The sequence below is a fragment of the Passer domesticus genome, chromosome 3, assembly GCF_036417665.1.
Source record: "Passer domesticus isolate bPasDom1 chromosome 3, bPasDom1.hap1, whole genome shotgun sequence".
Taxonomy (NCBI): domain Eukaryota; kingdom Metazoa; phylum Chordata; class Aves; order Passeriformes; family Passeridae; genus Passer; species Passer domesticus.
Genome location: NC_087476.1, coordinates 91,040,323 through 91,068,034, shown reverse-complemented (window position 1 = coordinate 91,068,034; position 27,712 = coordinate 91,040,323). Strand labels below are relative to the sequence as shown.

The 27,712-nt window shown below is 37.4% G+C and overlaps 1 protein-coding gene across 8 annotated transcripts in view; it reads left to right on the top strand.

The window, feature by feature from the left end:
- Positions 1-25,708, top strand: part of SYT14 (synaptotagmin 14) — an 89,220-nt gene extending 63,512 nt beyond the window's left edge. For 5 of the 8 annotated variants that reach the window (XM_064414336.1, XM_064414334.1, XM_064414337.1 and 2 more), the window contains 3 exons: positions 11,664-11,853; positions 14,956-15,012; positions 16,149-25,708. In XM_064414336.1, coding sequence (XP_064270406.1) covers positions 11,664-11,853; positions 14,956-15,012; positions 16,149-16,462 — 561 coding nt within the window. In that variant the 3' untranslated portion in view covers positions 16,463-25,708. The remainder of the gene's footprint in view (positions 1-11,663; positions 11,854-14,955; positions 15,013-16,148) is intronic. The other 3 variants (XM_064414335.1, XM_064414333.1, XM_064414331.1) reach the window with 1 other exon arrangement.
- The last annotated feature ends 2,004 nt before the right edge of the window (positions 25,709-27,712 follow it).

The following is a 27,712-nucleotide window of genomic DNA, read 5'->3' as shown; positions in this document are numbered from 1 at the left end:
AAGATATTTGTCGATGCTTTCAGAGAAATTTTTCCTTTAGTACAGCAGAAGACAAATTTTTCTTCACCCATTTTGGAGTCTAGAAAAGCTGTTTACTGCTCTTCAGGAAATCTCTGTGGACCTGTTTTTAGTTACTCTTCGTTCTCACTCAGAGAAATTTTTCTGACAGTGAAAAACAGCCTCTAGTATGATGCGATTATAAAAACATATAAGCAGTTTATTGAGTGAAATCTGTTTAGAAAAGATCAAAGAAACATGGGTAATCCCATTCACCATCCCATAGGTTGCTTTTTGGTGTAGAATAACAACAATCAATCATGGTTTTTATTTTGTGATAGATTTGGGAAGTACTGTTTGGGTGACCAAAACATACCTCTTGCTGCTAAGCAAAGCTAGTAATCATTCATTATGTATCATCAAATTACAAGGTGTTTACTGGGAAGAATTAAATTTATTTTTCTTTCTTTCTGTAGCATTTTCCATTTCTAACATCTTGAACTCCCAGTGTGATCCCCATAACAATGAATCAACAGTGTAGGCAGTCATAGGTGTTTAAAAGATTATTTTGTACATCTTTACTATAAAGGTCCCGAGTGTCTGGATAATTATTTTAATTACTATTTTTGAGTGATGGCAATTATGCTTGCAGTGTATAAAAATGCTCATTCTTGCACACACACACATGCACTCTCCACTATGAGGAGAGTGGTTCATCATTTAGTGTGCACCGGTTCATGCACTGTGCTAAAGGCCTTTCATGTTGGCCTTTATGTGTGGCCATGTCTTGAGTATTCCTTGTTATGTTTATCAGCACATAAACTTTGCAGGAGTAAAGGCTTTCAGAGTGACATTTCTTTTGGGCGTATTCTTGTCCATTATAGAGTCAAGCTGTCTGGTTTTCTGCAAACAAACTAGAAGAGTCATTACTAGTGACCTTACTGCTGTGCTCTTATGGCATGATCTATCCAGGATTGTTTTTGGAAGGCTAAATACTAAAATTCATATGTATAAACAGGGCTTTATTGGATACCAGTATGGTACTTTAGGCTGCTGATAAGAAAAATTACTAAGACTTGTCTAGGGAGGAAACAAAAGGACAAAATATTTTGTTCTTAGTATTTTAACTGGATTTCTACCTAAAATGAAGACTTCCTATGTGATTAAATATAAATGCTCTTGGTTAGCTTGTATAAAGTATGTCCATCAAAGTGTGGGACAATTATATTTAAACCCTGAGCACATTTTATCTCAGGAATAACTTACTCAATTCATCTGAGTTAGTGGTAGTAATACACAGAAAATCAGAATTGATCCTTTGATACAGTAAGAAATCCTGCCGATTTCTCTGAAGAAAGTTATTAGGTGATTGGAAGATGGTGATAATGTTAGTGAGGCTGCAGGAGAACTTGGCAGTACTTGGCAAACAAAGCATTCTCCCTGTGTTTGGCTGCTCATGTAACATTGCATGGCAGTACTGCAAGCAGCAGTTGTTGTCTTCTCAGTGTTACCCCCAGTGTTGTGGCTGGGAGTAAAAAACATTGACTTCCAACTTCCTTGCTAATACAGATGGGAATTAAGTTCCTCCATGGGTAGCCAGATCTATTACCATAACCCTGAATGTAGGATACTGAGAGAATTTTTTGAAGTCAGCAATGTAAAGAATTTCATCTAGACATCAAAATCATCACTTGGTCATCACTTTATCATCACTTTACAACAATTTCAAATTGTTGTAAAACAACAATTTGAAAACAGGCATGCTTTGCCTTCCATTAATGAGTTGCTTCGAATAAGTTTCTTACTCAATTTGATCCCTACAGTCTTTAATATTTGCAAATTATGGAAGCTATGTTTCAGGTGTGGTATTACTATTTTGAATGTACGATGATGCTTTTCAGCTTCCAAAGTGCCTCCAGTCGAATGGCAGGCTGTGAATGACTGTTCTAGATTAACGCACAATGATCCTCTTGAGCAATACTCTTAAGTCAGAAAAGCCAGTCTGTCAGTGGTAAACATATTGTCTAGGATTTTATGTCTTGTTTTGATCATCTTTAAAAAAATAAAATAGAGAAAACTTATCAATACTAAAAAAGTGAGATTCTATCAGTCTCTGTTGTAAAAGTATGGTCTCCCAACCTGGATTGTGATTTCTAAGAGTGGTAAGCAAAATAATTATACTGTACATTTCCCAGAAGTGAAAGTTTAGAGTTAAAAGTAAAGATTAACAAGATTGTCCCTTGTATGAAATTTCCACTCTTGAAGACTATGAGCTGCTGCTTAAACCTTTCTCAAGCAACTCTTTCAGTGGAGGTACATTCTTTAACTTATCAACTCAAGTGAAATTTCTGGTTCCCTTAGAGATGCTGAATTTCCCAAATATTTTGTTTTCTTATGATTTTGACTCTTCTTGTTTGCATATATATATACACACAAATATCTTCTCACATTTGTTACTGTGTACCAAGAAAACTAGGAAAGGTCAAAACACAGAATTAGTTCTGTTTGCAGTTTTGACCACCAATCAGCAAAAGCATGTGCACTATTTTCTTCAATTTATTTCCATTGAGGGAAGTCCTAACTAGACATTTTGCACAAACAGGTAAAGTCGCCTAGTCTGCAGATTCATAATGCATGTTGTTGTGGAACTTTTGAATTAGTTTTTGATTTATTTGCGGGATGATTCTTTGTATTACTCTGGTGGGCTTTACGGTATAACATATCTCATCTTCATTATCATTCTTCATTTCAGACTTGAGGATCTTCAGGTAATCACTTCTTTTGTATATTCAAGCAGCATGTACTTGGTATCAGATAAGCATTTCTGTTCAGAGGGTGCCTTTAGCAAGGGATCCTTTTAGTCATAGTGTGTCAGCCTCTTGTCAGGTTTGCCCTTTATATCATTTGACCTTGAGCTGAATCTTTCACAACTCCTGTCTTTCTGTTGGGCGTAATCAGCTGTCAGCTGGCCCCAGGAGAATCCAGTTTATCTTTTTGCTTTCTTTTCTTTTTGTGTCAGATAGCTCTAAGAACTGAAGCAGATCCCTTCTGACTGGAAACACCTGGTGGTCCTCTGATCATGAGATTAAATGTGACCTGAGCAATTCAAAAGGGCACTACTAGCAATTGTTAATCACAAAGAGTTTACCTGACAAATGCATTCTAAACATACAGTTAATGAGACGGGTTTGTTCATTGTGAAAAATAATTGCATATATTTTTATGCAATCAAATACTAATCCATAGATTGACTACTCAGAAATTGTGCTTACTGTTTGATTGCTGAATCGTTCTCTTTTCCCAGACTGAAAGGATATAATCAAGAGAAAAATGAAATTATTTGCCATTGATCTCCCCAGTGAGCATAGACTCAATCCAGCTGGACAGAGCATTGTCATTTAAAGAAGTCTGGTGTTGGAAGCTGTAGTACAGTAACATCTCCATGCTCTTATATATTTGACTGGGAGTAAAGAGAGGGGGATGTGTGAGTGGATGTGGGTGGGAGCTGTTAGCAGGAATGCAGGTAAAATGTCTGCATTTTGTGTCAGATGTTGTTCCCTAAATTGCTAACACAAATACCTAACAGCTTTTAGTGCTTGAATGTTTCTTTATGTACCTGTCTTATCACAGAAAACAGAATTTGATAACAAAAGGCCTCTTGCCTCTTTTCCTCCCCTGGCCCATGGCTGTATAAAAAGCTGCTAGACTTCTGCAGTTTAAAAACAGTGCTTTTGCAAATGCTATAAATTCCATTGTAGGTTCATTTCCAATTGCCACCTCCAGCTGCTGCTTGGGTCCCCTCTGCAAGTTTCAAGCCCATTAGGTCTGTGGAACAACCAGGTGACCTTTTGTCATCTGCCAAGGGTGTTATTTCACTACGGACTAATAGAAGTTACAGAAAACTTAAAATGTTTTCCTTTTAGTAGAAAATAATGTTTTGTTCTGCAGAGCTGGTAATTTTAAAAAAATTAGGCACAAAGTACTAACAGCAAATTCTCATGAGAGAGGAAAAACAAAACAGAAATCTCTCGACCTTGTTCAAAATCTTTCAGAAAAGTAGAGTGTTGATTTGTGATTGTTAAGAATATGTATATTTAATTTTGTTATTTTAATATTACTGCTAAATTATAGTATCTTAAATTTGAATCCAAGCTTTTCTTTATCAATACAGTATTCTTACTAGAAACCCCACAAAGATTTTCATTTTTTAAAAAATAATTATTTTAAATTATTTTGAAATTAAAATTTCTGTATTATTATAATGTATCTTAGGAAGTTTGTTGTAGTGTCTATGATAAATTAAAGCTGTGTATAGAATTTTTAAGGTTTTAGTACTTTGAATGTAGTGACTCAAAGAATTTTAATTTGATCTCAGTTTTTCAGTGTTCCATCTGTGTGAAAATGATGTGGTTTTTAGAATTCTGCATCCAGAAGTTTTTCTCTCTTGAGAGTAAAAAATGGGGTAGAGCAGAAGCTTTTGATGAGAAATGGGAATATTATCATTTCAGATAATTTGATTTTCAACTGCATTAATAGTATTTAATAATCAAAACAATCCATATTTTATGTGAATACCATTGATGTTGAATGGTTTTATTTGCTAAAATTGGAATTTTTGACTAGGAAGTCCTGGTAATATTTAAAGCATGCCATTTTACCCAAAATAAATGGGTTTTTTTCCCCCTAAGATCAAGTTGCATAATGGAAAGATTATTAGACTATTTAGTTTCATGTTTGTGATTTAAGTTGACTTAGTAATGCTGTAAAGTGTTAAGTACATGAATAAAAATGCACATTATGCTTAATTGGAACATGCTTCAAGGAAGCTATTAAGCAAAAACCCAAATAATTACCTGTCATAGATAATGATACTTTCCTAAACTTGAATCTTTGTGAGATGCTTAAAACTATATATTTCAGTGTTTGCAAGTTCAGGCTATAAATTTAAAGCAAAATACTGATAACTGTGTGTTCTCCTAATTTCACAGTTCTCCTGATTTCACAGCTGGCTTTAAATTTTGAGATTCCTAATTATTTTACATCTCTTCATTTTCAGGGCTGAGTTACTCAGGTGGTTTAAGTTCTCTTTCCCAGGAATGATCTCAATATGTTTTTCAACAGCATTTTAGCTTTGAAACGTGTAAAGTATCTGGTGCTGAGGCCACTAATGAAGGATGTGGAGCCCCTAGGTTTGGTTTTCTCCTGTTGAGAGCTGGTCTGGAGCCCCTATGGGGCTGGGGTGCTCTCCTCACCTCAGCAAGCTCAGAAGGGAATGGGAGCTTCAGGGTTCAACCCTCGGGTGGTGACTGAGAGAGATGAATGCTTTCATCTAAAAACTGTTGGAGACCTGGATTGGGGGGCCCCCTTTGCCCACTAGGATTCATATTTTCTTCCCTAACCTCTCAGTCGTATTGATCTAGAAGTAGAAAAAGTAATGTGCAAAAAAGTTCTCTAAGAGATTAGTGGTATAACATTAACATTTAAAATTGGAGAGAGACATTTTGACAAGTAACATGCTGTGAATCAGATTTTTGTTGCTGAAGGATTGTCAGCAAGGTTTCATCTCTTCTGTGTGTATTTTGAAAAGCCAAAAAGAGTCAGATGCTTATTTCGTAAGCCCACAGAGATAGAATTGTAACCTGTGCATTGAGGAAAATGAACTTTTAACTGCTCTGAGAGCATGGCCACATTATTCCCTGTCATTAACTCCAGTTGGCTTAAGAGCAGAAATTATAAGCAGAAATTCAGGGTATAGAAAAATAACAGTAGGAAATGAATATGTAAGTAACAAATATGGTGTTTCCATGGAATTGTGGGGAAGGAAGACAAATAAATACATTTTACATATTTTACCATGGATGCAAATAGCTAATTCTCTATGTTGTAAGAGAATTATTGAAAATTGAAAATACTATTGAAAATACTTCTCAGGGGCTGGAGTCTGACATCATGCATTCTATGTGTTCATGTCCCCTCATGTGGGATGAGGGGGGAAAAAAGAGTGTTCTTTTTTTGATTGCCAGCTTTTGTACAATGGGAGCATATGAAATACAAAGCCTGCTTAATGGGAATGGTTTTTATTATATATTTATTAAGAAGTAATGTCTCTTCCCCAGATAATATATGCAAAGAAGTCATCAAGGACAATAGTTTGGAGAATTAATAATTAAGTTTTTGTAGAATATGACACATACTACATTTTCAATCCATAGAAAGCAGCAATTCTTGTGTTGATCAAATAAAATCAGACTAACTTTATAACAAAGTACTATCCTGTGGTTTATATGGGAAAGTTTAGCTCCTTTTCACATAGCTTTGTGTTAGACATAGCTTTGTGTTAGACAAAGCTGAACATTTTGTATATACTGCAGTAAGACAGATATATGAACCAAATATTTGTAATAGACTTCACCATTTTTTTTGCGGTGTTTACTGTTAAAAATGTATTTATAGCTAAATTGACAAAAAGGGTTCAGGATTTAGTATTGAGGAGACAACCTCAAGAGACAGTTTCTTGCACTGTAGGCAGATCAGTAACACTTTGTTCATCTAAGTTCTTAAAAATTCACATACCAGGTTTTGTGACAGTTCTCACTAGGCTCTTCTGGTGCTTCAGTGACCTTGAAAAGCCTTTGCTCTTATGGAACCTTAGTCCTTCTTTTCCTTGCTTGTTAAATTACACACAGTGTATATGAAGGATGAGAGGGAAGCTTTATGAAAATAAACTTACCCAGACATTATTTCTAACAAATAGTAACTTTTGGTCTGAATCTTAAGTTTCCCACAGAGAAGCAGCAGTACCAAAGTGGGCTACAGAGAGCTTTACAGACAGATTGAATGCAGACCTGCATGGAGGTGAAAAGCATCTAGTTGCACTGTAATGTTGACATTGGAGCTCCATCTACATTCATGTTGTACCAATGAGCAATTTCAGTGTTGATATTTTACAATTTGGCACTTGATTTTGAAGGTTGTATTTTGAGCAGGTAAAAGCGTAACTTCTTGTCTGGCTTTTTTCTTGATGAGTTTGTTAGTGCTCTTCTAGAATTCTGAGTTGTGTAAACAGAAAAACAGAAACTTTAATAAAGCTGTTCTTTCCAGTTCTAATGCAGCATATGATTTAGCTCAAAGTCAGGTTACTTACCCTCAGATGTCGTTATCATGGAATATCTTCCTTAAAATAATGACTGGATTTCCACAATGTGAACAATAAACTTTGTGCTGGAGAAAATACTTTACAGAAGACATCTAATAGTACTCAATATCTCTGCTTTTAACTTTGCCCTGCAAGGGAAAGTCATTCTTTAGTTGTTGGTCTGAGCCCAGTTGATCTCAGCTGTCTCTTATGATTCCTGATTCTGGTTTCTTCTCTTCCTCATAAAATTTTTGGTTTCTTTTAAAAGAAAACTGACAGAATGCAATCTTGCTCTCCCCTTTTCCTCGGGTCTTTTACATACTTGTCCCTAAATCCTCTGTTTTCTTCCTTGTTATAGCCACAGAAAGTATATTTTGGTTAATGTTGTTTATTTTTTTTAACCCGGTAACATCATTCTGTCTTCTAATCTGCTTCGTTTTCCTTCTTAACATTTCACTTTCTCTTGTATTAGGATTTTGCAGTTCATAACTAAAAAGCAGAGTGTTTTTTTTAAATCCATTTGGGTCAGCATGAAACAAAATTAATTGAAATTGAGGTTCTTGTAGAGTGAGAGGGAAAACAAAGTGCTGTTTAGATTTTTCCTTTAGTGAATTTAATTGCTTTATTTTAATGTCATGTCTATGTCCCCACAGTTTTGTAGGAAGGAGATCCATACGTTTATTATAAAATAAGGATTAAACAACATTCATTTGTTTTTCTCAAACCTGCAAAAAATATTTTAGAAGCTATTGTAGCAGAATATTTAAGTTAGATGCTCTCTCCAGATTTTCATCTAGTTTACATCTACCAGTTCTTTCTGTGCAACACTTTTAAGTATTTCCATCCACTTAGAGTTCTGAAGCATCACCTTGGTCTTCTCACCCCACCATTCAGCTGGTGAGATCCTTTTGCTTGGCCTTGAAAAAGGCAGTCTTGTCCTTCTCCTGTCTACTCAGGATTCTGCTGAAAAGGAATGGTATTTCTAGTCCATGCTTATGTAGCTTTGGAATACCACACATTGAATTTTTCAATTGTTTTCCTGCTTCTGTATTATACCACACAGAAGCTACTTGTCTTCTCTTTCTTGGTACTTCAGGACTCATTTCCACTCAGCGGTTACTCATTTAATATTCACTGTTTCTAACAGGCTAAACCTTACTGTGATACCCATTGTAGTGAGTTTGACTCTGTCATAAACTGGTTTCTAAGTCCCTCTTTGGACATCAGTAAACTGTACAAATAAATCCCAGTTAGGAAAAGGCACTGTCATCACCTTCCCTCAGCATATCAAAGCCCTTGGAGGATTTGGGGACAATGTTACTCAGCTGCCTTCTTTGTGTTATATCTTTTTTTTTTTGTGCACTTGCAGCATGATTTCAATCAAATTTGACACCTAAGCTTGGAACAGTGTCAGGTGGACTGTGCTAAAATTCCTGGCTCAAAAAATAATAAGGTGAATAAGCACCATGGGGATAGCATGTTACAATTGTAAAAGACCAGAAAACTGAAGTAATAGCTGCAGTTGTGACAGGCTGAGTGTTGTGGTTTGACCAGGAAGTGAGTTTCTGGGAAGGTTGTGGTCAAACCAACTAGTGGCCAGATTTGAAATTGGCACCTGTTGTGGCCACTGGGAATCTGGATACGCCTCTGCGAACACACAGGGGTTAAAAGCAGAGGATTCCCAGAGGACTTCCTCTTTTGGAGTCCAGCGGTGAGTGGAGTCTGACCTCTCGCCTGCCCAGCTGCGTCTGGGTGGGGAGGGGAAGGCCATGCAGCCTGTGGGGAGGGAGGCTGGAGCCCTGTGAGGTGCAGGCGTGGAGGAGACCTGGGATGTCTGGGCAGCCCCCCCCAGAGAGAGTGATAGAGACTGTGCTGGCAGCACAGCCGGCCAGAAGCGGGGGATGCGGGGAGAGAAGGTGCCCGGCAGCTGTGGGAGTTCTGGGCAGACAGAGGCAAAGATTTTAACCCCTTTGTAGAATAATGGAAACCTTACAAATACTGATCCTCCTGAATCAGAATGAGGAGAGAGAGATGAGAGATGAAATGGGCGTGAAGAAAGCTGGAAGAGGTAAGAATCCTAGGTGGGAAGAGATGATGGAGTGGCCTTGATGGCCACTCTTTCTTGATGGCCGGAGACTGTATTTAGCGGGAGGCAACACCTTGGAGTCAAGAGTGAAGCAGTGGCATGAACAGAGACGGCTGAGGAGGGCGTGGGATGCCCTCTGTCTCCATGGAGGGGAAGATCTCTGTTCACGAGGCCCCTCGGCCCCAGGGGGTGAAATTTGGGGGGGACTGGTGTCCCAAAGTTGAGAGACTGCTGCTTTTGGAACTGGGTGGATCATCCTTAAACAGGGAACCCTAAAAGCAGTCCTGGCCCATGTGCAGTGGTGAGAGCACTGAATATGGAGGGGGAGAAGTCACGAGGGCCGATGTTCTCTGGGCGGTGCCACGAGTGACACGGAAGGACAGGAGGTTTCAATTGTGTTTCCAGGGGAAAGCCTATGGTGCAAGGGGGGACTCCTCTCTCCCTGGAGAGGTTTGGATTTGAGGATTGATTTGGATTTGAGGGTTGATTATTTGAGGGGTGATGATGGACTGAAAGTTGATTGTGTGAGAGATGGTGACAGGGTGGAAATCTATGGTGTTATTTCATTCTGTGGAGAAAATGGAGGGGAGGAGGAGGAATGTATTTGGAGGGTTTTCATTCTTAGTTTTGTGTTTGTTCCTTTTTAGATATTGTAATTAATAAAGTGTTGTGTTTTTCCCTCCATTCCCAAGTTGGAGCCTGCTTTGTTCTGTTTCCGGGTCACATCTCACAGCAACCATTTTGGACCTTTCATGGGGGCCCTGGCATTGTGCCAGGGTCAAACCATGAAACTGAGGTTTTCAAGTGTGCAGTGTTTCTGCTGAATCAAGTCATCTTTCTTTTAAACTTTCCATTTTGTTCCTTCTGTTGAAGTTAGGAATCAAAAATTTCCTGTTCTATGAATGACAAGAATCAGAGAATGAATGTATACTTGTAATTAATTTTCAGCAATTAACAATTTCCAAGCAGTTTGAAATTTATTCTTGCCACTGAATAAAGAGCTTTTGGAGAAACAACCAAAGACTTAAAATTCTGAATTTGCAGCTTGGGAGAGGAAAATCAGAGAAATTTGTTGAGGTCCTTCTTCAGTAGTAAGAATACATTTGCTAACAACAGTTAATGTTTATTAATGAGGAACTGGATTGCTATTTGAAACTTCTTCTAGACTTTTGGGAAATGTTCTGTTGAAAAGAACTAGTTAAAATGTCAATAAAAGGGATATTATTGTAGGTATCATGTCCTCTATAATTTGAGATTCTATAATGCATGTGGGCTTTATATGTCAGCTGAAGTTACTTGCTTATAAAGTTAACATTTATCTTGATGAGGATTTGTGCTATATGGGTTTTAGGTCTGATCTTATGCCCATGTCAGCTGTTGTTGGAAATGATAGAGACATTTGGAATCTGGAAGAATCAGCTTCACAATATCATCATGACTCCTTGGAAGAGTGATGTCAGGTTCCCAAATGAGTCAAACCATATTTGAAAAATCTGTGGACCCAATTTACACTTTTTCTGAGAGAATCATAAAGGGATGTGCTGATAATTCAAAAGTCTCTCCTCAGTTACCAAGTACATTGCCATTCCATTGGCTTCTTGCCATCCAGTTTTCTGTAGTACCACTCTTATGTGCTAGTGCAAATGAGAATAGGAACAACTATGGTGTGGTTAGCATGGCAGTGTAAAAAAAGTTCATTTTTTTCCTTTTTTAATGTTAATAATGAGGAGTTAAAATGATAAAAATTAGTAATAGAAACTCCCGTTAAAGATGTGATGTATTCAGAAGGCGTGAAAGATTTTTTGGAAGCTTTCAGGGTTGAAATTAAAGCATTGCTTCCTGAGCTTTGGATGGCATTCTTCCTTTCCCTCCCAAAACAACGGTACTATTGCAGTTCTGTGTCCCTGGATCCAGTTAAATTCCTTGTAAGCTAACTTATGCTAGAAGGAGTGCATTTTTCTAATTGCATGTGTTCTGTTATTTTGCTACTCATAAATTCTCAGGCTAGAGAATAACCTTTGCAAAGGATGAATAAGAATTTTCTGCATTTTATTATCTTCAAGGTTCCACTGTTGTTGTCCATTTTTTGGAAAGTAAAAGGTCCAATGTTTAATGTTTTCCAGGATGCTGACGAATTATGTTACAGGTCTTACCTTAGAAATTGAAGTAAATAGGGATCATAAAGGCTGTTCTTCATCTTCTGCTGTTATTTCTCCTTAATCATGAAGCACCTAATAATTGTTTTAATTTCAGACCACTTTATTGTTACCTCTAACATGTGCAAATTAAGCATATATTAAGAATGTACATTTCATATTGGGTGATTTAATGGAACTTGTTATTGTGACTAAGTTGCTTTTAGAATTTTCTGTGCATTATTCTGAAAATTGACTTCCCAGTAACATCATTCCATAAGACACACAGAACTTTTAATCTGTTTTGTAGGGTTGTGACTCTCAAATGAGCATGTCAGAAGTGTCCTGCAGTGAAAGTACCTCCTCTTGTCAGTCTCTGGTACATGGCTCAGCTCCAGAAATCCTCGTTGGCCTCCTTTATAATGCTACAACTGGAAGATTATCAGCAGAAGTGATAAAAGGCAGCCACTTCAAAAACTTGGCAGCGAACAGACCACCCAGTGAGTGAAAATCTTTTTTCATCCTAATGCTTCTGTACTGGTGGGGCTCTTGGTAGCAAGGACTTCAGTCTTATCACTTAGTCTTACCCAATCAAAATGAAATAGAGCAATCATCAACTAATCTGTTTCATGTTTTATATTTCTAGTCAGTTGGGAAATAGCAAAAATCTAAAATTCAAAATATTAATTGTAAGTTGACAAGCCTGTTTTAATTTTTCATGATGACTGACTAATAAATTACCTTTATCATAATGATTAATTGCTAAATTACTAATGCCTCACATCACAGGCCAAGAATAAAAAAGTCAGTGTTTAAAGAGAAAGTACATGCCAGTTAATATTAATATAAACATTCTGAACAGTTATTGCTGTTCCTGGAGGGGTTGATGCTGCAGTCTTTAATTGCCTATGTGCCTGTATATTTGTGGTAATATATGTAATTTGGGATTGTCAGTAAAGACAAGGAGCAACCGCTTGAGGCCTTTGGCATATTTACTGTACAGGAGGAATGTTCACCATCCAAAAGGACTTGAATTGTGTCTTCAAGCATTTGTTCAAAAATATACGTCTGAAATATCTGTGAACTTCATACACTTCTTAAGTGGAGCCAGCTGGAATGTCACAAGGGAGAGAATGTTATTAGTATCTCTAGCTCTTTCATATAGCTTCAGAAAGTTCAGTAACAGGCTTTTTTTTTTTATTATTTTTATTGTTTTTAAGATTGTGTGTCTGATTTATTTAAGTGCTAATAAGAAATACCTACCAGTTCCTTTTGATTTTATCAGGAGGTTTAGGTTTCAGCTACTCTTTCTGGTTTTAAGCCCCAGATTAGTATGGCACTAGCAGATTATCTGATACTGGATTATGTGTTAGGCTGCCAACATTTTGTAAGTGGTTTACACATCTCACTTTGTCTTCAGTTTAGGAGGTCAGCCAGAGTTGATACTGATGCTCTCTCCTCTTTCTCACTTTCTTGACCCATGTTTATTCTGTTCATAGTTAGCTTACCTTACTCTGCTTTGCTTTCTCTGTACTTTTCACACTGACAGAGCCAGACTTTGTTAACATGGCCAGAGAAGGAAGGCAATAGATGAATCTCTAATACTTTTGTATAATTGGGTAGCTGCACCAGAGTCACCTGTTTGGAGGCAAAGTGTAGAAACAGATGGGGAAAGCCAAAGAGGTCCAAGGACACTGGGTGTGGGAAGAAATTAAAGGGAGGGAAGAGGTCATGTGTTCCCTTAAAAGCAAAACCAGATGCTTATCTTTCTGGAATCTCAGAGATGGCTGTTTTTTGTTTAATATTTAGAACATGCAAGGTAGGAGGGGTTCAGTACTTGTTTTGAAAACAGAGATGCTCATTCCCCAGTATGTTAATTCCCAAAATGTGCTCAGTGGGCCCATGCTGTGTAGCTAACAGTTGTGAGTGTCACTGGGGTAAAAAATTTGTTTCAGATTGCAAGAAAGGACCATAGAAAGAACACGGCACATAGCCCTGTAAAACCATGTTCTGTCTAACCTTTTCAGAGGGAAGAGTTTCCATGCTACCTTTTGTCCCTGTGAAGGATAGGGGGAAGATTTGATATTTATAATAAGAATAGTCCAGTTCTGTTTTGGCAAATGTGGGTTCAGAGTTCTGTTGTTTCTAGAAAGCTGGAAACTAATGAACTTTCTGGGTCTGGTAAAACCATGCACAGACTGTTGTGGTATCCAGATTTCCCCTTTGGGCTGTTTCATGCCATCCCCTTCCCCTGCCCCCAGCACTGGTGGCACCTTTTCAATTCCTGGACCCAGGTCCGTGCCACTGTCATATCCCAACTCCCTGTTGAGTACATCATGGACATCTGCCAGCCTCAATTTGTGCCATCATTTCCACAAAATTAAAACTAAGGCCTGTAGGGATGGTGATGATGATGATGATGATGATGATGATGATGATGATGATGATGATGATGATGATGATGATGATGATGAGGAAATATCCTGCTCACATTTGTTGTTTGCACTATCAGTCCAGAATACTGAGAAGTGCTGCAAAGTATATGAACAGTTCAGTTTTCATTCATGTATTGAGGAGCTGTGATAGAAATGGAAGCAATTACTCTTTCCCACGTTTCTGTAGTCTAGGGCTTGGGAACTTGTGAATTTTTGTGAAGTGCTTCTGCAGCAAATATGAACTGAATACTAAATTTCTACTTCTTGCTAGTACATGCTCCTCTACTGCATATTTATATTGCATAGTAACTCATTTAGCAATTGAGTACAGGCAAATGGGCCAAATCCTGCAGGCAGTAACAGTGGGTGTGTTTTCTTTGTTTCTCTGTGTGACAGTTAATATTTTGCCCAAGCAAAAGATGCTTCTCAGTTTACTTGAAACAGGGTATGAGCTTTTGCATATTAAATGCATGTGTGTATGCATGCACACACACACATTAAATGCATAAATATGTGGATTTTAAAAAGCAAGATCATCCTAAATAGAGACCCATTGCTGAATTTCAGGTATGTGTCCCTCAGCTCTTTTTAGAGACTACATCAGAGTCATTCTTGTGCCCAAGTTCATCACTACTCAAGAACTGAAGTATTATAATCAAATATCAGTAAAATAGAAAAGTTAAGAGCAAAACCAGCTGGGATTTTGGTTCAATTATTTTTCATTTTATTGCTTTTAATATATGAAGTTTAATTACTTTTAATGTGCAGTTTTTCTAAATATGCTGGAGTTTGCATGAAAAAGCATAAGGTTTGAAAAGGATACAGTGATTTTTACCCAATCTGCTATAACTTAATCATTTGGAGGATTCTTGCTATGGTAAGTGTGGCTTTGAATCCAGTGTCTATTAGTCCTAAGATAACCCATTACGTAAGCAACATAATTTTTGTTAAAGATTACACAAAAACTGCACAAAATTTCCATTTCATTAAATTTTACCTAACAATCCTTTTGTTCAGTCCTTTTTCTGATCTCTGCTGCTAAGGTTTCATGTTCTTCTACTCCAGTGAATAGTGTTTCCTCTTAAACTTCAACCTTTGATCCTCTCTCACCCAACTATTGACATCTGGTCATTATTTCTTTTACTGCTTTCCACCCCCTGTTGTCAGACGGACTGTTCTGTTGTCTAAAACACTTGATAGGTGGACAGGTTTATATAATCCGAGGTGAGTTCCTGTAGAAACTAATTGGATGTTGTCTTTTTCATGCAAAAGAAACCTGCCAGCAATAAAATATCCACAGCTGCCTACCATGCCAGTTTATAAAAGTACATGTTTATTTTTTGTGGCACTCTCTAATGCAAAAGTTGCATTTATCTCTGATTATGGATGTTGGGGTTTCAGTGTACCTGCAAAGTAAAAATATTCCATGTGTTTTTTAAACATAAACTCCAACCTTTAGTTGATATTATCCATTAATATAAAAAGATAGGAACAAAAATTAAATATGAAATTGTTTTATACAATTTGATATTTCCTATAATTAGTTAACTTCATGAAATGTGCATCCTTCTGCAGGAGTATTGTTTGGTGCTTTTGGTCCAATGAAAATAGATATTTAAAAATATTAAATGCTAACACATAATGTGCGCTTACTACATTACTTGCATCAGCTTCTTAAATGTATGCTTAAAAGCACCATACAAGCTACTTTCTGAACAATCATCTTGAATTATGCAAAAACTTGCTTTTCTTTAAACATGCGGTAAATGTATTCCTTCATGAATCTAGGAAACAATAGGGGTTTTTGTATCGTGTAAACTGCCATCTTTGAATGCACTTTGCTACATTTTGGTTTTCAAAATAAATAAAACTGAAAAGCCCAAATGAGAACCACATCCATGCAGAGATTATTCTTAAGCATTTTATCCTGGCTGTTTTGATATCATCGCTGCATTTTGACATAATTTTTTTTCCCCACTTCATTAATTGCTTTTATTCCACTTCATTTATCCATATTCTTTGAAATTTCAATGGTATGCTTACAGTGTTGTGGCTAGCTGGAGCTTGCTAAGTGTTATTGCAATTTAAGTTTTTTTTAGATTAAACAGGGGTTGGGGGGTTCAATGGGAAGAGGATTATGAGGTATACCTTTAACTTAACCCATGTATGTAGTGCTGGAGCTAGTTCATTTGTTAGTGTGTTTGTAATATTTTGTTTACTTGCCATCTCTCCATGTGTCTAACCTAAGCTGTGTTCAACCATCCTGGTATACACCATATCCTTGTTCTCTGTAAATACCTCATTCTCCAACTCTTTGGTTCCAAGGTATCTGACGTTCCACGATGTGACTTCTTTTGTAGATACATATGTTAAGTTAACACTGCTGAACTCGATGGGGCAGGAGATGTCCAAATGCAAAACTTCGATCCGCCGAGGGCAGCCGAACCCCGTGTACAAGGAAACCTTCGTTTTCCAGGTGGCGCTGTTCCAGCTCTCGGACGTGACGCTCATACTGTCCGTGTACAACAAGCGCAGCATGAAGCGGAAAGAGATGATAGGTTGGATTTCCTTAGGTCTCAACAGCTCAGGAGAAGACGAACTCAACCACTGGACTGAAATGAAGGAGTCTAAAGGACAGCAAGTCTGTAGATGGCATACTTTACTGGAATCCTAATGGGTAGCAGAAAGTGCAGCTGTGGTTCTAAGGGAGCTTGTTCTCCCAGGAAGATGATCATCCCTGGTCGCAATCAGCAGGTTCGTTGTGGGAGTGAAAAATGGAAACTGCGGTCAACATTCCATCGTACAGGATGCACAACCTGCAAAATGGTGGGATTTAATACAGAATCTTCACTTGGTGTCATGAACTTCCTTGGTGTCAGAGGATCCTTGCTGTACACAGATACGATAGCGGTCCCTTCCCCATCCACCTGATGCTGTATTTGTTTGGGTTTGTTTTGTGATTTTCAATTCAGAAACATTTTGTGCGAGGTTCTTCAAATTAATGTAAGCTCCTCCTTGTGTACCTTTTGTATTGCTTTAATACTGTAGCTTCTGACCTGCCTGCATTCAGATTAAAGGTCAATAGTTTGCACTTTCAGAAAAAGTTAATGGTCTGTAAAGCAAAAGCAAAAAAAAAAAAGGAAAACCACTGGTGAAAGAACACTTCATAATATAGCAAATAGAAATATACTGTTGTTTTGCACTGAGTTTCTTTCCAGGAGCTTGGTAAAGTAAGTTTTCATTTTTTGATATGCAGTTGGTTTGAAAAATACTGGCATTTGGGCATCAGGTGAACTCTGACATCAAACTAATGTTTCTTCAATCTGTGACAGGAACAAGCTCTATATATGGCAAAAAATTGGGTTTTTCCCTCTTGCCTGTACTTCTGCCTAATCCAAAGAGACCAGACCATTCGTTTGGTCCCTTCCAAAACTCCTTAGACAGGTTGTACTGTAAAACTATGTAACTTTCTGTTGAAAGCACTTCCTCTATTCATGTATTCCAATGTAGGAAGCTCATAGAGCACGACTTTACTAAAATATATTTTCATTAAACAAATTGATACAGGTTTATTTAAAATGTCAGCAGTTGGAAGTTAGGTTGAAAGACTGTGAAGGAAGTAGCAGCAGTTGAACTACTCTGAATGAATGCAAAATACTATGGCTTTGCTTGAAACAGGTATCCAATCAAGTCAATCAAGTCTCTTGTGAGCTGTTTTAGGCATTACCATGTGCTGTTTGTTGGAAGTAGAGAGCAGACCAGGGGTTTTTACCTTTCTTCTTGAAGAAGAGAACATCAGTAAGTTATTTTTCTAGAGATTTGCCAGCAATTGCATGAATGTTCACACACAAAATAGAAGTTTGCTTTGCTTATGTTCAGGTTGGGATACAGCTTTCTAATCATGCAGTTGAGAAGCTGCAGTATCACCAGATAAACACTCCTGGCATCCACCAAAATTGGGGAAATAAGTGCTTCTGAGGTTCCTATTTGTCCCAAAGCCTTTAGGTGGACTCACACTAATTTATTGACTGCTGAATTTGCTTGTAATTACAAGTTTTGTTTAATTTTAATTGTTCCTGTAAAGAAAACAAGCAATTTCTTTTTTCTTATAAATGATGGTAATGTCTTACTAATATGAGACCTCACTGACTGTTGTAGCACTTGGTAGGTAGAAGAGTAAAGTGTTGGATTTTGTTGAGACAATTAGTGTTAGTCTCAAGTGTTCTCATTAGGACAGATGTGTTCCCCTTGAATTCCTTTATAATACCTTTGAACAATCCTGGCTTTGGGGTATACAGACAGTCAAGTACAGTGAGACTGGGGATAGTGTGTATGCTGTAATAAAGACATTTCACATGGTTTTCAAATTCTCACACTATTTAACAATTTCATTAAGTCCTTTTTAAAGGATTTTGTAATTCTACATCTTGGTTTATTTGGTGTCATTAGAATGATTTATTTGCAGAGCCAGGCTTTCAGTTTTTGTTGATTTAAAGACTTAAACATTATTACAGATCTTTGGTTTTTGGGTTTTTTCCGCCTGATATTGCACTGCTGCTTCATTTACAGAAGCTTTTTTACTAAATACAAATAATGCAAAAACTTTCTTTAAACAGGAATGGTCTTGCAGTAATACAATGCAGGTTGTCTCTCTCAGTCACTTTTGTTAGTCCAGTTTAAGAAATGTAATGTTGAGTGTAGAATTTAATACAAAATCAGAATTAATTTAATATGCATAAGGAAAATGCTCCAATTTTCACAATCTTTGCAGCTTTCCGTATAATAGAAGCAATGACGTAGAAGCTGTTGTGAAGCAGTTTTTTGTTGGATGTGGAAGTGGTTTTATCTATTCTGTTTGTGGATATTTAGATGCTCTTTCCTAAAACTGAAAATTGTCTCTTGATGGTTGTCTCTTTGTACAGGTTTGTTATTTAAAATGTACAATATTGAACAGCAAGAACTGGGTCAGGTAATTCCAGTGGAGAACATAGTTAACAACATCACTGAACAAATGAAGAAGTCAGTTTGGAAGGTGCAGCAAATAACCTCCTACAGAACCAAACTAAACGAAACAGTGTCACGATGTGGGTTTCTGTTTGTAGGTTGCGTTGCTTCAGCTTTGCATTTCACCATTTAGATTTCCAAGGCACTGAAATCTTAATTTAGACACAACAGAGATATATGATACTCTGTGTTGGGCTCATTTGGGAAGAGGAATCTCCCTCTAGGACTTTTCCTAAAGTATTCGGGACCAGTCTGTGCTTCAGAGAAGAAGGATTGGTTTATTTGGATTTATACTGTACAGAGGCTAGAAACTGAATGTTTAAAGAATGGAAATTAATGTTTAATTTTGACACCGTAGAACATGGATTTGCTGTGCAAAATCAGACACACCAGTAATTGGATTCACCTTGGGATTTTGTGAGTTAATTGTAGTTCCAATAGCTGTCATGTTAGTTTTTTCTTCCTAGAACCTATTCTTATGATGTGATTTGTTTGTAATTTTGTTTTTCATTGCTTATGCAAACCTACACCTTTGTATTTGAAATCTGCCTTCATCTGTTATGGATTTTTTAAACCCTACATAAGGGCTTCTCACACAGTGTGGTTTTGTGCATTCAGTTAGGTCTTAAGCATGGAACAGAATTGCTGAAGAGCAAAAGTATCAGTAACAAATGAGAGGCACTTATATTTTCCCCAGAGTTGGCTGTGTTTTCTTCATAGCTTTTTGTTGTTTGCCTTTGTTCAAAAGTACAGTAAGTACTTGAAAAAATGTATCAAATTAGTTACTTTTCTGTGTGTCAGCAAACCATGTAGAAATTGCAGATCTTGAACTGAATCTGTTTCCTGTCAGTGTAGCCTTAAATAATTGTAGAACAGTGACGTTTGTACAGATTCTCTTCTTGGAAGTATTGTATCCTTTCTGTACATAACCTGTTTGGTTTAGTGCTTAGAACATTTCACATAGGTCATCCTAAAGTATTATAAATGTGAAAGAGTTGGTCAGTTCCTTTCTGTTAAGGGCAAGGCTGTGAAGGGCAGGACAGGCAAGCGTGGAATCACTGCACCGAAGGAGAGAGGCTGTGCAGCGCCTGCAGGACATCGCTGTCTCACATCCTGTGGAGCAGGAAGGCAGCAGGGCCATCCTGCTGCTCCTGTTCAGCCAGGGGGCACAGGGAACCAGGGGAGCACTGGAAGGATGCAAAGCTTGGTCCCTGTGCTGCTGCCTCACGCTCAGGATGTGAGATGCCCACGCTGCAGCTGCATGGTGAGGTCTGACTGCAAAGGCAGAAGCAAGGCAAGGTGTAAGCTCTACTACAGGACAAATATGATACAAGTTCTAAATGAAATGGAAGTCCACTATACTCATTAATAGTTAGATTTGGAAATTTGGGGAGCCCTTGGAATGAACATATGTGCTTTTCTGGGAGCTAAACATTGTTATCAATTTAGAAAATATGGGAGCTGAAAACAAGATTTTATGGCATTTACTGTTGGAAATATTTGTACCTGTAAATTTCTGCAATTAATTTTGATGGCAGATGCAGTGTCAGCATCACCTTCCCATTTTCACACCTTTGGAGAAGTTCTTTTGTTGTCTAAAATTTGTGTTTGTATTCTTGATTTATTCTCTTTTCTCCCCAATGGCTCACTCCTGCAAACTCCCCATGGCCATGAAAAGCTGCCTGTGGCAGTCACAGGGCCTTAGAGATCAGGGACACTCTGTACTTTACAGTACTGGTGCAAAATTTTTGTCACCTTTCTAACTCACAGTGATTTCTGAAATGCAAACCATCAGTTTTAATATAGCGAAACAGAAAAAGAAACTTTCTTCAAGGGAGACATTTTCAGGTAGGAATTGAGTACAGATCACTCTTACACATCCCAATTCTAACAAAAAGAGTGGGGTAAGATCAGGGAATGAGGTTTGAGGCCAGGCCTTTTGGCCTGAGCTGTACCAGCTTGAAAGTAACAACAGAATGCCCTTTCATTGAATTTAGAGTTCTAGTGAGTCCTCTACACTTCTGGAGGAAAAAAAGCTGTCCTGTTAATAGCAGTCCTTCAAATCCTGGTTTGTCACTTGCTTGTAAGGCAGACTGACTTCCTTCTGAAGCTGAGTTCTCAATAAAAGGTAAACATTCTTTTAATTTTCCCACTGATGTGCATGCCTGCCTGCCATTAATGTTAGTGAGAGGAGCCCACAGGCTTCAAGAGGAGAGCAGACCTGACCCTGAAGGTGTGAAGAGCAATAGGATTGGTAGGTTAGAGGGGTGGAACGGCCTGGCACCTGCAACACAGACAAATATGATTTCAGTATGAATGGAGGCAAAAAAACAAACATCCAGATACTGTCACAAACTTGTTATTTAATCATTATCGCTTATTTTTGTTTCTTCTTTTCCTCGGCTTTTGAAATATTTTTAAAACTTATTATTAAAAATGTTAAAGCAGTCCCTAAACATCTTGATCACTTTAACTGGAACATTCAGCAATGTTTATTGTTAGAAGGAGCCACCAAGAATGTTCTGGGTTTTTTGTCTCTAACTCAACTGCTAGATTTTGTAGTACATCACAACTGGATTTCAGACTACTTTGTTCTGATGGTAGTCCTTGAGAGAAGAGTCACAGGAGCATTTCCTTGTCAGTGAATCACCAACACCCATTGAAGAGATGTCATCTGAGAGCAAGAGCATTAAAATAAGAGATGGCTTTTTACAGTAGCAGCAACAGTGACTCATATTCCTCTCTGGAACCCTGTGGCCCTCGGAGGGCCCTGCTCAGACAAACTGTGACATGTGAGTTGTGGAGTTCATGCATTCAGAGCAGTGCTGGTCTCTGTGGACATTGTGTGGCTTCTAAACCAGTGTATTGTACAGAGGGTAGATGGGTTTTTATTTGCCTTGGGTGAGTAGGGCAAGTGCCAACTGTCCTACAGTGACATGGATTAGTTTAGCCTTAAGAACTTATCACTGCCCCTCCTTAAATTCAAGCAGGCTTTCTTCCTTTCTGCAGACTATGCAGAAATCTTATGCACGAGTATCTGCTTATATTATGTCTACCTGAATATGGCACAATTATTAGTGCTGGCAAGCTTAGTTCCTATGTGGTGTGACTAAAGTAATGGATGGGCCTGGTACATGCTGGATCAGGTTTTGCTGGATCAAGTTTTGCTGTTCAGGCTTATGCTGGGTCGATCTAGATACATGGTCCTAATGCTGAGGAGTGGGCCAGGAGTCAGCAAAGTGGGTGGTACTGTTCCTGTAGGAATGATCAGGAGACAGCTCTGCCCAGGCAAGGGCAAAGCTGCCTTATAGCAAGAAGGATTAATTCATTTCCTTGGAAGCATCTACTGGTCGAGCTGGCATAAAGGCCCTACTCAGGAGAGAAAAAACAGTAATACCATACCACTGAAGGAATACCTCATGGACATTCAGGGATGTAATTAATGTCATCCTTTTCTCTCTTGTATTCAGAACAAGAGTCTTGCCCATTGTATCGATATAATTTTTTTTCTGTGTTTTGCAAACCCTGTGGACACTGACTGCATGCTGAGGATTGCTTTTTAACTTTTGGTTTATTTCCAAAGCGTGAATTTGAATGAATTTGCAGAATTAGCTAGAAGCATTATCATAGCTTTGAGATGTAATCTCTAGGCCATAGTACAAGCAAGGAGCAGGGCTTTGAACCAGTTTTGATTGTCAATTTTGTAAATGGCTTATTATGACATTTTAAGAAAATTTCTAAGCAGTTGAATGTATTAGGGAATATTTACAAAAAAGGAGATAGAGCAATGATCTTTTTTTACTATACAGCTAGTTTGCTGTCCTTTCCAGTAAACCACAAGGTTCATTAGTGCTCAGTACTGTTTCGTTTATGATAAATGTTTTTAATGTGATTTTCATGACAAAGTGTAATTAGTGAAACCTTTTATTCAATTTTTCCCTTTATTTGCTTTTTTTAAGGAGACATTTCTCCTTATATAGTATATATACTTTCTTACAGAGCTTTCTTACCTATTTTTATATAAGATGATTTAACAATGTAAAATTAAATGCTCTATGAGCAAGCTATATCACTGTTAACGCAATCAAAAGTGCTAATATCATGACTAAGGGCCTGAACCTTCTGCCTTTTACTCAGGTCCTGGTTTAACCAGATGTCTTTCATGCTGTGTAGGACTTTTCCCTGTAAGCACTTCCATCCATTCCTGGGGATGTCTCAGAGAAAGGCACTATTAACATGAATAACAGTGGTAAAACTGAGCCTCCTCTCCATTCTTAGTGGAACATCTGCCATGAGTAAAGGCTGCTGGCTCTGTCCCAAAATATAGTTTTAGATTATAGTTCCCTTGATCTTCAGTGATTTTGAACTTGTCTTTCTGGTGACTATAAGCTAATAACTGATCTTAGTGAATACAAATATTGAATTGTGCTGTTACCAGCAAGATTATTAAAATGTGTTTCACATTTTAATTCATTCTTTCATTTGGATATAAGGAGTTGGATTTGTGAAGCATTATATTGCATAGAGATAGCACACATTCACCACATTTCTAAAAGGTATGAAATATACAGTATGTAGCATTTTCTTGCATACTTTTATACTGCCTGTATGCCACCGATGCACTCGGTGCCTTCCTTCTTTTGTATGAACCTTAATATGTAGACAAACTGAAGTTATGGTGTGTAAGCAATGTCACTGCAACCGAAGAGATGTCTTAAACTGATTATTCCTAGTCCAGGAGGTTTCAAAGGGCAGTTCGGTTTAACACAATGCATTTCTTTGAATTTGAAGTTTTCCCCTTTCCTTCCTCTCCCCCACCCCACCCCCCATCTAAAAAACTTTGTCATATGGCTGTTTATTCTTAATTGATTCCTGTGTCTGATGTAACGTGGTGTTAACCAAAGAACCAAGCCTGTTTCTAATTTTTGGACAAATAATGTTTGAACTTGCTATTAGTTAAAGACAAAAATGATATCTGGTCTGTTAACAAATATAAAATAGGCTTCTGTAAATGTGACTCCCAGCTGGCAATTCCAAATACCTCTTTTCTGACTGGATGTGCATTGTTATGTCAGTAGCAAAGTGTTTGGATTGTGTTTCTTGGTGCATTTTAATCAAAATCCTATCACAAACAAAAATATCAGTCAGTAAGTGCTGTCAGATTAGCTTGGTTTACCATGTTCTACCTATATCTGAAGTGTGCTGCTTTAGGAATAGATTTGGCTTTCCTGTGTCTGAAGTCCTGATGTTGTACAATAATTATCTGGCATATGCTGGTCTCACAGGAACGGACTGATGCTGCATCATATGTACCTTTCCTACCAGTGTCCCTTCATTGTACAACTTCTGTAATATAACACGGTTTTCAACTACTGTTTCAACCTGAAATTCCTTAAATTTCAATGCATGTCTAGCCTTAAACATCTAAGACACCAAGCACAGTTTTAATGGGAATAAGTTATATTTGCAAGTCCTGTTTGTCTCAGAAGTCATAGAATTATTTTTATATATCACTCAAAGATTGTAGAAAGTAGGTGCATTGCAGTTGTGTTATCAACCATGATCCTAATTATATGCACAACAAAAGGCATTTTTGCTAAATGTTTTAGAGGTGAAGTATCAGTGCTTATTTCCTTTCTTGAATTTGTATTTGTTTTCATACTTTAATTTCTGTACAGAACCTTGGTGCCCTTAACTAAAGCCTGTGACTGAATTCACACAGATTTTCAGTATTCCTTGAGCTGCTTTTCTTTTTTGTTTCTTTTTTAAATTGAATAAGCAGTAATTAAAATTCCTCTAAAAAATCCTTCTTTTTTTTTTTTTACATTTTGACAGTAACATAATTAGAGCAAATGACTGTTTGCAGCTGTTTATGCAGCTTATTGAAGCCTGAGAACTTTGTTTGAAACTGTCATTATAATCCAGATGAAGACATACGTTTCATGGCATTTCAGTCCACATCAGGTGAAAGCAGGAGCTCTGGCGATGAATGTGCAGATCTGCACATGGCGTGTCAGACTCTCAGTCCCCAGAGGGATTTATAATTAAGTGTCACGTTGTATCTACAGTATCTCCAGTTGAGTGTTGTCAGATACTTGTTGTTTTGGTTTATTTCTTATTACCTAGCAAAAAACTACTTTTATCATTTTTGTGCTACTGTATATTAATCTTGAGGGTTTCCAGTGTGCAAGATCAGTTTAATGTTGTCAGTTCTCTTTCTGTAAAAAACCTTGGACTTTCAGCTCACACATCCCATTGCTATTCTGGGGAGAGCCAGAATGCCACCAGCTGGTTTTAGTTGTATTTACCTGTACAGCACAGGTAGCTTCAGTCCCATGTTAGTTTGATTGAAACATGCTGTAGTATATTTTCAAACCTTGGATCTGTCACAACGTTAAAATAGTCATTTTGCATATCTGAAACTTTGCAGCTGTGGATTTGTATTTTGTTTATCTCTGTGAAATGTATTTTTGTCAGTTTGAGGACTTTGGATATTTCAAAGTATTTTCTGTATGTGAAATCAGCTTTTTGCATGTGAATTTAATTGCTGGAAAGTATTTGAAAAAAGGAAAAATCACTTTTAAAACCTTTTGTTGTCACTTTCCTTTGGATTTCATTACCTCGTAAACAAAAACAGACTTCACTGTTCAGAAGATAGCAATGTTTGGTCAACCTTTGGAACCACTGTCTGCATTAAAGAAAAATATTTTTTAATTTTGGCAAGGTAATCCTAGCCCTCACACACATTTTGGCTCTGTTTACAAATTCCCTAAGTTTTCCCGATTCCCTTTCTGTCCCCACAGTCTTTGTTGATGTCATGAACCTTCTGCTTAGAGAATTTTAAATTAACCAGTGTGACAATGTTCTAACAAATATGATGTGTATACTGGCAAATAAAGACACACTCAGGTGATCATTCTGTTTGACTTTATACAGTTTCCTTCTGGGGTCATCTGTGGTTCTTTGCTTCTTTGTCCCACATGCATTTCTCAGAAAAGATTTCATCTGACATATTTATACTAAACTTCTGCTTTCTAAAGAATAAGTAGGATGAAATAATTGAGGTTTGATTTAAGCAAGAAAGAACACTTGCCACAAGTAAAAATGATAATTTTACTGTGACCCAACTTAGATCTTCCGTACTGTCCTCTAATGATTTTTGTGATACCTATTAGGAAAAATCTTTCTGGGCTTTCATGGCAGATCAGCTTTAGGAATTGTCTGAATATACAGCATACATGAAAAAATAATTGTTAGAACCATTAAAGCATTTTTTCCTATCCTAAACATGGGAACACAGTATAAAATGCTTTTATTGTTTCTTCCCATTTCTGCAGATGAAAGGAGCATAGCCCAGTGACTTTTATCAGATGAAAATTGAGAGAGGGGTACATTTCTTTGCCGTATAATCCTGACTCTCTGGACCGTCACCATCCGTGCAAATCATAGAACTCCTGCTAATAAGATAAAATGGTACTTGCTGCTGTTAAGGCTAGCATTTTCAAAAGGCTGTACAGCTAAAAATAACATGGCATTCCATGTGCAGACAGTACATATTTGGTGTTTGAGAAACTTTGAATGGAGCACTTATGACCATATTCTCTAGCAGGTGTCACAAGAACTTCAGTATTCTTGTCTATCCTTGTCAGAAAAAAATAGCAACCCAGGAGTGTCTGCCTCTAGATTATGAGATCTGTTAACAGGTGATAATATGAAAAATATTCACTTTCAAATGAGGATTTGTGAAGCAGTGAGAACATGGCAGAATAAGTGAAATAGAATCTGTTGATCGATAGTTGGTCACCAATTATGGACGGCCACTTTCTACACAAAGATCACAGAAAAGAGTCACTACACAGCCTCAGCTGCATGTGTGGTACCTTGCAGTCACTCATGCTTCATACAAGTAACTGAGAATTACTTGTAATGCTCAGAATTACGTGTAATGCTCATAGTTGGTAATTAGTTTGTTATGAAACACTAATTGCTTCAGACAGAGCCAAGTTGCATCATTTTTAGGCAGATAATACTTTACCTGTTGAAGGATTTCTCTGAGTAATTGTCTTCATGTGGCATATTCCACATTCGATAGTATTTTAAATCCTTTGGAAGTCATTACTTACTTGGTTCTGAAGGTTCCTGTGGGCAAGGGCTATTTAGCATTTTTCCAGATGAAATTTGTAATTTTTTTAATCTAGTATTTTTGTTTTTACAGTCCAACAGTGCAGTTCTAATTTAGTGTTCTATTCATATTAGACATTTCATTTTACTTGTAAATTAGCCCTCCCAAATGAATGAGACTCTTGCTAAGGCATTTTGTTACCTGATAATTGTATTGAGTAGCATTTCAGCATAGGGATTCAAAAACCAAACTTACTGTTGTTTTAGTATAAGAATAGTAAGGATAGATGGAAGAAAAATTGCAGAAATTAAATAAAACCTCATCAAGTAACATCATGCAACAAGTCAGCTGGCTTTCAGATAAATGATTTATTATTAAATTTAAAACCTAATAGGTTTGTGTGTTCTGACTGTAGTTTACACTGGTTTGTTTTCCACTTAATTAGAAGCCTTACATTTCATCTTATTAATAATGAAAATCCTCTTGTCAAATTGTGTAAGATCATGTTGAACTAATATGTATATTTTAGAGGCAGAATAAAATTTCCCCTCATAGCCCTTCATATTATTTCATTGCATTATGCAGAAATTATATTCTGCTTTTAATTTTGTTAGTGTGAAGTAAGAAAACTTCATCTTCCATTCCTGTCTGAGAAAGTCCTGGTTTCAAGAACTGTGATGAAGGCAGTCCAACCACTGTGACCCACTGTTTGCAATTAAGGTTTAATTGCAAACAGAAATTCAGAATGCCAGGCCGACTGAGCTTTACACATGTAGTGAGTGTGGGTATAAGAGATAA